The sequence below is a fragment of the Salmo salar genome, chromosome ssa29 (assembly GCF_905237065.1).
Source record: "Salmo salar chromosome ssa29, Ssal_v3.1, whole genome shotgun sequence".
Classification (NCBI taxonomy): domain Eukaryota; kingdom Metazoa; phylum Chordata; class Actinopteri; order Salmoniformes; family Salmonidae; genus Salmo; species Salmo salar.
In genome coordinates, this window is record NC_059470.1 from 20,978,834 (window position 1) to 20,993,874 (window position 15,041).

General features: G+C 42.7%; 1 protein-coding gene across 1 annotated transcript; it reads left to right on the plus strand.

Moving 5' to 3' along the window:
* The first annotated feature begins 1,367 nt into the window (after nt 1–1,367).
* impa2 (inositol monophosphatase 2) lies at nt 1,368–7,456 on the plus strand. Its single transcript, XM_014181229.2, has 8 exons — nt 1,368–2,075; nt 2,963–3,096; nt 3,880–3,984; nt 4,169–4,214; nt 4,301–4,409; nt 4,874–4,982; nt 5,460–5,611; nt 6,533–7,456. Exons 1-8 carry the CDS (start codon nt 1,998–2,000, stop codon nt 6,661–6,663), a joined length of 864 nt encoding a protein of 287 aa, XP_014036704.1. The 5' UTR covers nt 1,368–1,997; the 3' UTR covers nt 6,664–7,456.
* The last annotated feature ends 7,585 nt before the right edge of the window (nt 7,457–15,041 follow it).

A 15,041-nucleotide genomic window follows, 5' to 3' on the forward strand; every position in this document is an offset into this window, starting at 1 on the left:
CACTCCTCAGTAAAAGGCTGTCATGTGGTCCCGTGTGGCTCAGTTGGTAGAGCATGGTGTTTGCAACGCCAGGGTTGTGGGTTCGATTCCCACGGGGGACCAGTACGGATAAAAAAAATTATGAAAGTCTGCATTCACTACTGTAAGTCGCTCTGGATAAGAGTGTCTGCTAAATGACTGAAATGTAATGTGCTGCATAAACATTTTGGTACCCTTCCCCAGATCGTTGCCTCGACACAATCCTGTCACGGAGCTCTACGGACAATTCCTTCGACCTCATGGCTTCGTTTTTGCTCTGACATGCACTGTCAACTGTAGGACCTTATATAGACAGGTGTGTGCCTTTCCAAATCTTGTCCATTCAATTGAATTTACCACCGGTGGACTCCAATCAAGTTGTGGAAACATCTCAAGGATGATCAATGGAAACAGGATGCATCTGAGCATAATTTCAAGTCTCATAGCAAAGGGTCTGAATACTTATTAAATAAGATATTTTGGGTTTTTATTTGTAATAAATTTGCATACATTTTAAAAAATATCCTGTATTTGCTTTGTCTATATGGGGCATGTTGGTGGCAGAATCATGCTTTGGGGATGTTTTTCAGTGGCAGGGACTGGGAGACTAATCAAGATCGAGGGAAAGATGAACGGAGCAAAATACAGCAAGATCCTTGATGAAAACCTGCTCCAGAGCGCTCAGGACCTCAGACTGGGGTGAAGGTTCACCTTCCAACAGGACAACGACTTTAAGCACACTGCCAAGACAATGCAGGAGGGGTTCAGGACAAGTCTCTGAATGTCCTTGAGTGGCCCAGCCAGAGCCTGGACTTGAACCCGATCTAACATTTCTGGAGAGACCTGAAAATAGCTGTGCAGTGACACTCCCCATCCAACCTGACAGAGCTTGAGAGGATCGGCAGAGAATAATGGGAAAAACTCCACAAATACAGGCGTGCCACGCTTGTAACATCATACCCAAGAAGACTCGAGGCTGTACTGCGTAAGGTGCTTCAACAAAGTACTGAGTAAAGGGTCTGAATACTTATGTAAATAGTATATTTCCGTAAAAAGCTGTTTTTGCTTTGTCATTATGGGGTATTGTGTGTAGATTGATCCATTTTAAAATAAGGCTGTAATGTAATAAAAGTCAAGGGGTCTGAATACTTTCCGAATGCACTGTAGATAGACTAAATATTTTCGATGCATTGAGAGACCTCACTTTGATCTTCAAGCACAAATGTAATGCAGCCTACTAGGCTACGGTACATTCTTGGTCGTGGATACAATTGTAGGCTATCCCTCTAGCAAAAGGGTGTTTCAAGTGACAGCCATTGGTGACCGCGGCGACAGCATGCCAGACATGATCACGTGGTGCAGTGGTAGTTCCGCTTACCTTTCTCACTGCGGCATCTTTCGTTATTACTGGAAAAGAATGCGTCTTGCATCCTCTTCTGGATAAATCGTTGTTACCTGCAATATATTTCATTCTACGTGCTGAGCTAACTTGAGTTAAATATGTAAAATACAATATTGTTTAATCAAGCGTTTTCCTCGCCAAATGTTATTTCTTGGATTTATTTATAGGCTACAGGTTGACAATGGCTGTCAATAACATGGAGTTGCTTTTATTTAGTTCCACACAGACTGGTAACGTCTCATCGGCGTTGACGGGACTATTTTAGAGATTTGTTTTGCGCCTATCAAGGTCCTTCGCATCCGACGTAGAATCGTACATTATTTACAAATGTTGTTGTATCGAAGGTCGGACATATAGGCCGCACAAATCCACCCAATAGCAGGACGGTGGAGGCGAGAGCACCCGTCTGCAGCACCGAGTAAGTCGACAGAGGACAACGGCCATTTCGGGACCATACCAGAGACCGTAGCCTACACCGCACGCAAGCCACATAATAGGTTATAATTTGCTGGCTGTTGGATGTCTAGAATAAGGTGATGTAAACGGCAAAACAATAGCATCGGCTCCTCATTATAAAATGGCAACTTCGGAAAGCGACAAGTGCTGGGGGGAGTGCATGGATGTTGCTGTAGAAGTTGCATGTAGAGCTGGCAAGGTAAATCAAGGGCGCCGTAATCCATCAGTTCCATGATGTCTCTATGTTGCTCTTTGTAACGTTTTTTTAATGTAGGTAACGACATCTTATATTTTTGCAAACCTGGCCACAAGGTTTTGAACCTGGCTAAAATGTTTTTAACCTGGCTACATTTCGAAGGCTACAATGTAATTTACATTTTTTTATTTTACCTTTATTTAACTAGGCAAGTCAGATAAGAACAAATTCTTGTTTTTATTTTGTATTGAGGACCTGCAGGGGTTATTTTGCCCCACAGACCTACTATATATATATTTATTTTTGTTGACCTACATGTTAACACTGTATTTCAACAAGTGTTTAATCATTTCAATACAGTGCAGTAAGTTTACCCATTGCACTTTACTTTAGATTGCCCAATTGGCCGGCAGATGGCAGTATTATTCCATTTACGTCCGTTTGGGCTATACTTTAGACAGCGCATGTTCATGACCTGCTATGCCTCACCGTGTTGACACTCCGATCTTCCTATCCTGTTTAACCAGGCAGACCAAAGCAGACATTGTAACAGTGGACAAGATAACCGGGCTCACTTTATGTGAAGTGACTCTAAGACCACGTTTTTGTGGTACTGCAGTTATAGGTACAGATACAATGTAATTACAGTGTAGGTACACATTGTTACCTATTTGATACCTGTTTAAAAAAAGTGGGACCAGTAAAGCTTGTTGCATAGATTACAATCTTCAAAATAGGCCTATTCATTAATATATTGATACTGTATAAACTGGGAATACCCTCAAAAATGACTTGGAAAGCCCATGTACTGTATGTCACAGACAGTCCTGATTCCCAGTCTTGAATGTTGGTGGTGTGTGTTCTATGTTACTTGTTCCCGCTCCCTCCAGGTAGTGCAGGAAGCAGTGAAACATGAGAAGAGTGTGAGCACGAAGAGCACTCCAACTGACCTGGTGACAGAGGCAGACCAGCAGGTGGAAGAGCTCATCATCTCCACTCTTAGGGACAAGTTCCCCTCACACAGGTACGCAATGGTATCTTCCCCCCCCAAAAATATTTAACCTTTATTTAACTAGGCAAGTCCGTTAAGAACAAATTCTTATTTACAATGACGGGCTACACCGGCCAAACCCAGACGACGCTGGGCCAATTGTGCACCGCCGTATGGGACACTCAATCACGGCCGGTTGTGATACAGCCTGGATTCGACCCAGGGTGTCTATAGTGACGCCTCTTGCCCCCCCCACCCCCCATCTTCCAATTGTGTATTCAAACATGTATGCCAATGGTATCTTCCCAACACAGGGGTGGTTCCATTCTGGCCCCTAGCTAGCCCCTTAACCTAGTCCCTCTGCGTTTCCTGATCTGAAAGATCTCTGTGTTTACTGAATAAGTGTTAGCAGTATTGGAGGGCTAGGTGGAGCCACAGCCATGTAGCCATCCTTGTATTGACAACATCCTTTCCAGTCCATTCAGATCTGTGGATTCTGAAGAAATAGGGTCCAGGGGAATTGTCTAGGAAATTACATTGGAATGGGTCAAAAATAGTAAGCGTTGGCTTCTCTCTTCACAAGCGAGTGATGGTAAACTGAATCATCAAAAAATAATCTCCTTGTAAGGGTTAGTGAGCTAATAGCTAACTTTGCTTTGTGAATTGAAGCATTTTAACACACCAGTGAATTTATGCATCTCATTCTGACACTGCTGAGTGGTAGTGAATGGTGCTTCCTTACAGCCATGGGGTAAGCAAAGACGTTATTGTTACGCGAATCAAGGTACTCACTCACTGTAAATTGTGACCTGACAGGTTCATTGGAGAGGAGTCGTCTGCAGCTGGGGAGAAATGCTTCCTCACAGACAGCCCTTCCTGGATCATAGACCCTATCGATGGGACCTGCAACTTTGTTCACAGGTACAATACAGATTCCTACACAAAAATATACACGACAGCCATTTCCTCAGATTAGTGATTTGGAACTGTACATGTTGAAATCAAGAGAACATAGCTGTTAATAAAAATAAAAGATGAATGCTCTGTCGTCGATAGAATACTATCACCAAAGATGATTTACTGATGATGTACTTGATTTTCCCAGTTTCCCCATGGTTGCAGTTAGCATTGGTTTCGCTGTAAAGAAAGAGGTAAGCATGAGGAATGTGGGTAAACAGAATTGATCAAGTTGAAAATATTCTCATTATTATAATTATTCATTTGTTTTCAAATGTAGCTTGAGTTTGGAGTGATCTACCATTGCTTCGATGGGACATTATACACAGCTAGAAAAGGCCATGGGGCATTTTGCAATGGTGTAAGGATCCAAGTATCAAAGGAAAAAGGTAAGTCAACTTCTCCTTGTTTTCTTGTGTGACACACCCACATTTTCGGAGGGGATTGTAATGTGTTAAACTACCAAGGGAAGCAACTCAAACATTGTACCATATAGAATTATCAAAAGCTTGATTGATTAATTTATGTTAAAAAAAAAATATTGGTTTACCAAAATGTACAGATATAGAATCTTCATTTGACCTATATTGTCACAGCAAAAGAATCCTGCAGCAATAGGATTCAAACATATGTGGTTAGGCTATTTACTTAGCCAAAATTAGACTACATGAAATGTGCAATACTGTTAATATAACTGTTGGTTTTCAGTGAATTTATGTAAATCACAAAGATCTGTCTCCTGCGGTGCAGGAAAATTCTCAACAACAAAAGAGTGATCAAATTAAGTTCCCACACCTGTACTGTATCCATTATCCTAATCTAAAGCTGTTTTTCTATTCCCAACGACTGTTAGATGTCTCCAAGGCGCTCATTTTGACCGAGATCGGAGCCAAGCGGGACCCAGCAACACTGAACATTTTCTCAGGGAACATCATGAAGTTACTGAGTGCTCCAACTCATGGGTACGAACTGACCGTTTGTTCTCCAATACTTTCAGTGGTCATTCTGGGTCATCTTCATTAGGCACCAAACGGAAGAAAACAGACTGAAACAGGGAGGGATTACCTGGACACTCATTTTCCGTTGTGTTCCCTAATGAACATGAGCCTGGTCTAATGGGCCTCACATCAGGGTCTATGTGGCGTGCTACAAATGTCAATACAGTGATGTATTTTGGCCCTAGACTTTCCTTGAATAGCCTGGTACCAGATCTGTTTGATCTTTCTCGCCAACCCCTATGGCCATTGTCACAAACAGATCTGGGACCAGGGGCCGTACATTTAAAATGTCTCAGAGTAGGAGTGCTGGTTTAGGATCAGTTTTGCCTTTTGGATAACAATGAATAAGATTACATGGACAGGGGGGACCTGACCCTAGATCAGCACTCTTATTCTGAGACGCTTGATACACACGGCCCTAGGCTACTCCTTGTGTTCCAGGGTGAGGATCATCGGCAGCTCCACCCTGGCTCTGTGTCTGATAGCCACGGGGGCGGCTGAGGCCTACTATCAGTACGGCCTGCACTGCTGGGACATCGCCGCCGCAGCTGTCATCATCCGAGAGGCCGGGGGGGTCGTCATAGACACCTCAGGTGGGGGTTCTAGAATAGAATATGTTACTGCTCGTCAATGATGGTCGATGGGTGATAGGGACCGGTTTCACAAGCAGTCAATGTTTGTTTAAATCATTTGTCCTGTCTGTCCTCTGTTATCTGGTCTCAAACTGAGCTCTCAGCTGTACGGTTCTCCTGGAGGAGATGGATAAATTAACTAGAGCTTTCACTTGAGAAAATAACTATTGAGGCCCCACAGAATGCAAAGAATGCATGCTGTTATTATGGGAAAGTCCCTAGAGTATGATTAAAGCAGTTCTTATAGACTGTCATTATTGTGATGGACACACTGACTTTAAAAAAGAGAATCCAAAATGTATTGTATTTCACACGATGGCTGCTATCCCTTGAGTGATACTGTATGAGTGAATGGACTTCTTAAGCCTTTGTGAGGCTGAGCTTGATATCCGGCTGAAGAAGTGACTGGCTGCCCGCCTCGTTCATCTCTTCTTCTCCAGGCCCGGGGTGTTGCACAAAAGGACCACTGTTGAGAGTGTGAGGGACTGGTCTGGGCGTGAGGTCAGGATCATGTGGTCAGCTGCTGGGTGTGCTGCAGTTCAGTCTCTGGCAGCCCAGAGAGAACAAGGGCCCTCTGAGGCCAGGCGAAGCCAAGCTATCAGTTCCTTCCCTGTAATGTTGGAAGAGACTCCATTCAACCTTTCAACCAGTTCCAACAGTCTTGTAGTGGGTCGCCATGGTGCCTGAATAGAAATGTGATTGAAATAGTTAATTTATTTTTTTTATTTATTAGTGGGGAGGCTTTTGGTGCTGAGGGTTAGGACTGATTAATGTATTTATCTATAGTTTTATTTTTTTAATAGTTTATTTATAGTTTATTTTAATATGTGGTTATATGAGTGTGTTTGTTACATAACATATGTATGTGTTTTTCTTTTCCAGGGGGTCCTCTTGACCTCATGTCCCGAAGAGTGGTCGCTGCGGGAACCCACGAGATGGCCAATTACATCGTCCAGCAACTGCAGCCAATCAGCTACGAGCGGGACGACAGTGACCCAGGTGTGCAAAAGTGAAAGTCAACCTCCATCTCTAGTGGATTCTCCTCCGCCTTTTACCTCAAATTATGAAATCCTGCAGCACACTGTCCTGTTGTGTACTCCGCAAGCCTACTCTTTCTTTCACGAGATTTAGCTAGAAACACAATTTTCCTCCTTCAATATGCAAAATCTTGTTACAGTTTAACGTGTGTATATGTAATAATATACACACAGGGACAGTTATACATTTTTGACTACATTTACAGTAGTTATTACCTAGATTGTTTGACAGTCTTTGCCATACGTGGTACCAGACCATGATAGAAATGTATTATAGGAAATTAAAGGAATAGATCAGTCATATTCCAAATTGGACCTCATCCAATGCATATATCTACAGTAACGTTCTAGGTATTCATTTATTTGTGAGTCAAATGTCCCTTTAATTATGATCCACACACTTACATTGCGTTAAAGCTACTGAAACTCAATGAAACAGTGTTGTATGAGTTATCGCTTATTTCTTACGGTTTATACACTCACTGAAGTTTTTAACCATATTTAACCTTCTTTTTTTTAAACAACTTTTTTTAAATATGGATCCTCATACAGACAAAGGAAAATAGGAAGATGGTGGAAAATGTAGAAGTGTTTTCAATGACGTAATGACAATACTGTAGATGGAGCAGGTTTGTATGGTAGCTAGAGATTTGGCTTGTAGTGATGGTTGTTCATGTTATTAAGACCTAAATCACTGCCAAGGTTATTTTCAGCACCGTTACTTATTCACTATGTAATATTAAATGAATAAATAAACAATTACAGTATGTATGTTTAGTTTTTTTGCAAGCTGTATTCACCTGTGTCTCATTGTCTGTGCTGTTAGACAGCACCTTTTTCATAGTGTTTTTTCCACGAGCATTTTCACAAGAAACTTGGATATTCATTTTACACATTGTCTAATGAATTTTGTGGTTGCTTTCATATGATTGACATATCTGTTTTTCTTTGATAGAATAGCAATGTGATGTACAGTAGTTACAGCTGTATGCCTGTACAAATATGGATCCACATATGTGTCCTTTGGTTCTACAGTAGCTAGCTCTTTGTTTCTGTTTTTACTGGCCTGGTGTGTGATGCCGTATCCTTGTGATGATGGCCGTATCTAATTCACTTCACACTCACATGGCCCCTCGCACAGGGCCAGCCCTAGGCATAACCGAACATAAGAAATCAGTCGGGGTCTCATCTTACCGTTGAGAATAGGAATAGGAGAATATAAGGTGCAAGTTAGAATTTTGATAGTATTTCTCTTATGTCAGTCACTGACAGTCAATCAATTAGCCCATGTCAGCTAACATACAGTTGAAGTCGGAAGTTTACATACACATTAGCCAAATACATTTAAACTCAGTTTCTTACAATTCCTGACATTGAATCCTAGTAAAAATTCCCTGTCTTAGGTCAGTTAGGATCACCACTTTATTTTAAGAATGTGAAATGTCAGAATAATAGTAGAGAGAATGATTTCTTTCAGCTTTTATTTCTTTCCACATTCCCAGTGGGTCAGAAGTTTACATACACTCAATTAGTATTTGGTAGCATTGCCTTTAAATTGTTTAACTTGGGTCAAACGTTTCAGGTAGCCTTCCACAAGCTTCCCACAGTAAGTTGGGTGAATTTTGGCGCATTCCTCCTGACAGAGCTGGTGTAACAGAGTCAGGTTTGTAGGCCTCCTTGCTCGCACACCCTTTTTCAGTTCTGCCCACAAATTTTCTATAGGGTTGAGGTCAGGTCTTTGTGATGGCAACTCCAGTACCTTGACTTTGTTATCCTTAAGCCATTTTGCCACATCTTTGGAAGTATGCTTGGGGTCATTGTCCATTTGGAAGACCCATTTGCGACCAAGCTTTAACTTCCTGACTGATGTCTTGAGATGTTGCTTCAATATGTCCACATAATTGTCCTACCTCATGATGCCATCTATTTTGTGAATTGCACCAGTCCCTCCTGCAGCAAAGCACCCCCACAACATGATGCTGCCACCCCCGTGCTTCACGGTTGGGATGGTGTTCTTCGGCTTGCAAGCCACCCCCTTTTTCCTCCAAACAAAACGATGGTCATTATGGCAAAACAGTTCTGTTTTTGTTTCATCAGACCAGAGGACATTTCTCCAAAAAGTACAATCTTTGTCCCCATGTGCAGATGCAAACCGTAGTCTGGCTTTTTTATGGCGGTTTTGGAGCAGTGGCTTCTTCCTTGCTGAGCGACCTTTCAAGTTATGTCGATATAGGACTTGTTTTACTGTGGATATAGATAATTTTGTACCTGTTTCCTCCAGCATCTTCACAAGGTCCTTTGCTGTCGTTCTGGGATTGATTTTCACTTTTCACACCAAAGTACATTCATCTCTAGGAGACAGAACGCGTCTCCTTCCTGAGCGGTATGACGGCTGCGTGGTCCCATGGTGTTTATACTTGAGTACTATTGTTTGTGCAGATGAATGTGGTACCTTCAGGCGTTTGGAAATTGCTCCCAAGGATGAACCAGACTTGTGGAGGTCTACAATTATTTTTCTGAGGTCTTGGCTGATTTCTTTTGATTTTCCCATGATGTCAAGCAAAGAGGCACTGAGTTTGAAGGTAGGCCTTGAAATACATCCACAGGTACACCTCCAATTGACTCAGATGATGTCAATTAGCCTATCAGAAGCTTCTAAAGCCATGACATAATTTTCTGGAATTTTCCAAGCTGTTTAAAGGCACAGTCAACTTAGTGTATCTGACCCACTGGAACTGTGATACAGTGAATTATAAGTGAAATAATCTGTCTGTAAACAATTGTTGGAAAAATGACTTGTGTCATGCACAAAGTAGATGTCCTAACCGACTTGCCAAAACTATAGTTTATTAACAAGATATTTGTGGAGTGGTTCAAAAACGAGTTTTAATGACTCTAACCTAAGTGTATGACCATAATGTGTAGAATTGTAGGAAAATAGCTTTAAAACTGTAAATGTTTCTCTCTGCCCCACGGAAAAATTTGCATGAAATTTGTTTTAAAAACTGCAACATTTTCTCTCTACACTTGGCATAATTTGTAGAATTGCAGGAACTTGTGCTTTGAAACTTGATTTGTTTCTCTCCGCCATCAAGATGGGGGGGGGGCACCAAAAACCTAGCTGTAAGCTGGATTCGAACCAGGGTGTCACACCCTGATCTGTTTCACCTGTCTTTGTGCTTTCTCCACCCCCCACCAGGTGTCTCCCATCTCCCCTTATTATCCCCTGTGTATTTATACCTGTGTTCTCTGTCTGTTGCCAGTTTGTTTTGTTTGTCAAGCGTACCAGCGGTTTTCCCCTTGCTCCTGTCTGTTTCTAGTTTTCCTGGGTTTGACCATTCTGCCTGCCTGACATCCTGTACCTTGTCCCACCACGGATGACTGACCTCTGCCTGCCCTGACCCTGAGACTGCCTATCCCCTGTTCTAGTAAGAAACGTATGTTACTTTGACACGGTCTGCTTCCCTAAAACGTGACACAGGGTGTCTGTTGTGACTTCTCAAGCACTGAGATGCAGTGCCTTAGACCGCTGCGACACTCGGGCGTTCCACTTTTAGATGGTTAAGAAGTGGTACAGTAGCATTGCTTAGCCACATTGCTTAGCAACATTAGAATATGCTACTAACAATCCCTGTTCTCTATTCAAATTACATTCCAAGAAAATACAACTGATATAGATTTCATAACACTAGGTACGACCCATAGGGCAGCGCACAATTGGCCCAGCGTCGTCCGGGTTAGGGTTTGGCCGGGGTAGGCCGTCATTGTAAATAAGAATTTGTTCTTAACTGACTTGCCTAGTTAAATAAAGGTTAAATAAATAAAAACAACTGGATAGGCCTATAGGCCTTGTGGAAAGAGAATCTCAGATGACAGTGACAGGTAGAAAGGTTACTGCTGTCTTGAATCCTTGTGACGTCCCTACCCTAAACCCTAACCTTAACCCTTGCCCCCAGGGCTCTCCAACCCTGTCCCTGGAACACCCATCATATTTTGGGGAGATAGAAATGCCCCAAAATGAAATGACTTAAAGCAACCCAGACATTGAAACTGCATCAATTATGTACTTTCTTCTAATATACATCTCCCGTTTGGCATGTCTCTTGTGATGCAATTCACAGCAGCTCCGACAGATGTGTTGACATGACAACTGCGTCAGAGTTTTGAACAATCCTTTCCCCCCTTTTGTTCCATGCTGGTCAGTAACTAGCTAACACCAGACACAGATGGAAAGGGAAACATATAAGTATATTTGTGATAGATGAATAGTCTAAACTTTTAATTATATTTGTTCAAACCCTACAGTCAAATTTTGGCACCAGTAGAGTAGGTATTTACATATAAACCACGCCCCTCTGCAAACACACCTTCTCAGATGTTGGTTACAAGGCGGTACTTATTTAAATTAGGTAAGAGAATATCAGTTAGGGTGATGTCACTATCCCCTTAATAATTCTGCCTCCTGAATCCAAGTCTTTGACATGGGGGAGGGGACCAGCAACTTTATGATCACACTTTTTCAATGTAGAAGCAACTGTCATTTTTCATACTTTGGTCTGGTTTCATCCAAATATCACATTTCATGACAGTTCATTACTTTTAACCATTTTAAAATGCAAATTCAACGGGGTAGGGATGTCCCAAGGAACACCGATACTGTAGCAAGGCTCTGAAGCGCTCATGTTGCACCACTCAAATCCCGATAGATGTCGCTGTTGTAGCCTATACATGACTTTCATTATACATGACTATTCTTCTAAAACCAAACAGGCCTGCTACTGCGCTATTTGTTTTAAGTTGTGTAACAACACAAAGCAAATGCGTTTTAACCTATATCTGTACTCTACTTCAAACAAATTGTTACACAAACTGTTTTGTAGCCTATGAATACCTCACCTAGATCACTGTTGCTGAGCCATAGGTTAGGCTGTGATTTACTGTGTGTAGGCTTAGCCTACATGGATCTTCATGTTGTTCTTTTCATACAATAAGTGAAGTACAAAATCATAACCATATGCATGAAGGCCTATTCCTAATATAATCCTCAACGTGCCTATTTTTACACAATTAGTATAGGCCTAGCAATTAATGAATGAGAAAAGTCTGTATACGCAATAACCATAGATAATATGAATCACATTTTATTGGTCGCATACACATATTTAGCAGATGTTATTGCGGGTGTAGCGAAATGCTTGTGTTCATAGCAATAACCGTGCAGTAATATCTCACACACGAATCTAAAAAGTAAAAGAATGGAATTAAGAAAAATATAGAACATTTAGGATGAGCAACGTCGGAGTATTAATAAATATCTATCTATGTCAAGTTGTATAAATTATTTGAGATAGGCACAGGAATAATAGGGGGTTTTAATACTCTATCCAAAAATACAACCAGCCATGAAAAGGCACAGGGACGAAGCCCAAAATAAACACGTATACCAAAACACAGGGATGTAACCCAAACAAAAGAGTGAGGTTAAACCTCTAATAAATACACGGGACAAGACCCGTAATAACAATACACGTTACGAGACCCGTAATAACAATACACGGGACAAGACCCGTAATAACAATACACGTTACGAGACCCGTAATAACAATACACGGGACGAGACCCGTAATAACAATGCACGGGACGAGACCTGTAATAACAATACACGGGACGAGACCCGTAATAACAATACACGGGACGAGACCCGTAATAACAATACACGTTACGAGACCCGTAATAACAATACACGGGACGAGACCCGTAATAACAATACACGGGACGAGACCCGTAATAACAATACACGGGACGAGACCCGTAATAACAAGTACACAACAATACACGGGACGGTAATAACGAGAACACAATACATGCACCACGAAAGCCAAAACAACAACGCACAGGTACTCACAAGACCAACGGACATGGGAACAATAACGACCAGGACAATGGGATACAGAGGGCACATATATACAATTACTAATCAGAGGAAATGGGAACCAGGAGTGCATAATTAGACAGTTCGGTGAAGCCTAGAGGCTGGTGACGTAGACCTCCAGAGCTATTGAACGGAATGAGCAGCAGTACCGGGGGGATCCGTGACAGTACCCCCCCCCCATGCACTGCACTAGCAGCGGAATGATACAGGCCTCGGGGACGACCACAGGGACGCTGTGCGGGTCAGATGCAGCTGCCAAAGTTGTGGTGGCGTCAGATTTGCCAGTTGCAGCTGCCGAAGTTGCGGCGGCGTCAGATTTGCCAGTTGCAGCTGCCGAAGTTGCAGCGGTGTTGGACGGACCATTCCCGCGGTCTCCATTTAGGGTCGGTTAATCTGTCACGCTATATAAATGATTGGAGACAGGCACAGGAATAATAGGGGTTTTAATACTCCACCCAAAAATACAACATGCCATGAAAGGCACAGGGACGAAGCCCAAAACAAACACATATACAAAAACACAGGGATGTAACCCAAACAAAAGAGTGAGGTTAAACCTCTAATAAATACACGGGACAAGACCCGTAATAACAATACACGTTACGAGACCCGTAATAACAATACATGGGACGAGACCCGTAATAACAATACACGGGACGAGACCCGTAATAACAATACACGGGACGAGACCCGTAATAACAATACACGGGACGAGACCCGTAATAACAATACACGGGACGAGACCCGTAATAACAATTGCACAATACACGCACCACGAAAGGCGAAACAACAAAAGCACAGGTACTCACAAGACTAACTGACATGGGAACAACAACCGATCAGGACAATGGTGAACAGAGGGCACATATATACAATTACTAATCAGAGGAAATGGGAACCAGAAGTGGTGCGTATTTAGACAGTTCAGTAATGCCTAGAGGCCAGCGAAGTAGTACCGGGGGGATCTGTGAGCAGCAGTACCGGGGATCCGTGACAATATATATATACAATACCAGTCAAAAGTTTGGACACACCTACTCATTCAAGGGTTTTTCTTTGTTTTTACTATTTAATACACTGTAGAATAATACTGAAGACATCAAAACTATGAAATAACACATATGGAATCATGTAGTAACCAAAAATGTGTTAAACAAATGGAAAAATACATTTTATATTTGAGATTCTTCAGAGTAGCCACCCTTTGCCTTGATGACAGCTTTGCAGACTCTTCGCATTCTCTCAACCAGCTTCATGAGGATGGCTTTTCCAACAGTCTTGAAGGACTTCCCACATATGCTTACCACTTGTTGGCTGCTTTTCCTTCCCTCTGCGGTCCAACTCATCCGAAACCATCTCAATTGAGTTGATGTATGGTGATTGTGGAGGCCATGTGTAACGTGTACGCTGGGAGTCGGGAAGCAAGTACAGGGAGTGCAAATTTTATAATAAATAGAACATAGTACAGAACAAGAAACGAGGAGACATGAAAGAGAAACAGAGTCAATAACGCCTCAGGAAAGAACCAAGGGAAGTGACAGATATAGGGGAGGTAATCAGGAAGGTGATAGAGTCCAGGTGAGTGTCATGAGGCGCAGGTGCGCGTAACGATGGTGGTAGGTGTGAGTAATGATGAGACAACGGGCGTCGTCAAGCACCAGAGAGGTGGCCGGGAGTAAACGTGACACCAGGGCTGCGTTTCAAACTCAATGTAGACAGCCCTCGGCCCTAAACCCTCAGCCCAATGTCCTTGGGGGAATCCACGCGGCCATATTTGTCGTCGGTCCAAAAGATTAGCCAAGCAAGGGAAGTTTGCAACGTAAGCCCCTCAGCCCTCAATTGTAATGGAGTTTGTGAGTGTACAATTATGTTCACTTTGGGGCCAGACACGCCCCAAAGTGACTATACATAGATGATAACAACAGAGAGTAGCAGCACTGTAAAAGGGGGGGGGGGCAATGCAAATAGTCTGGGTAGCCATTTGACTAAATGTTCAGGAGTCTTATGGCTTGGGGGTAGAAGCTGTTTAGAAGCCTCTTGGACCTCTTGCCGTGCGGTAGCAGAGAGGACATTCTATGACTAGGGTGGCTGGCCTTCCTCTGACACCGCCTGGTATAGAGGTCCTGGATGGCAGGAAGCTTGGCCCCAGTGATGTACTGGGCCGTTCGCACTACCCTCTGTAGTGCCTTACGGTCGGAGGCCGAGCATTTGCCATACCAGGCAGTGATGCAACCAGTCAGGATGCTCTCGATGGTGCAGCTGTAGAACCTTTTGAGGATCTGAGGACCCATGCCAAATCTTTTCAGTATCCAGAGGGGGAAAATATTTTGTCGTGCCCTCTTCATGACTGTCTTGGTGCGCTTGGACCATGTTAGTTTGTTGGTGATGTGGACACCAAGGAACTTGAAGCGCTCAACCTGCT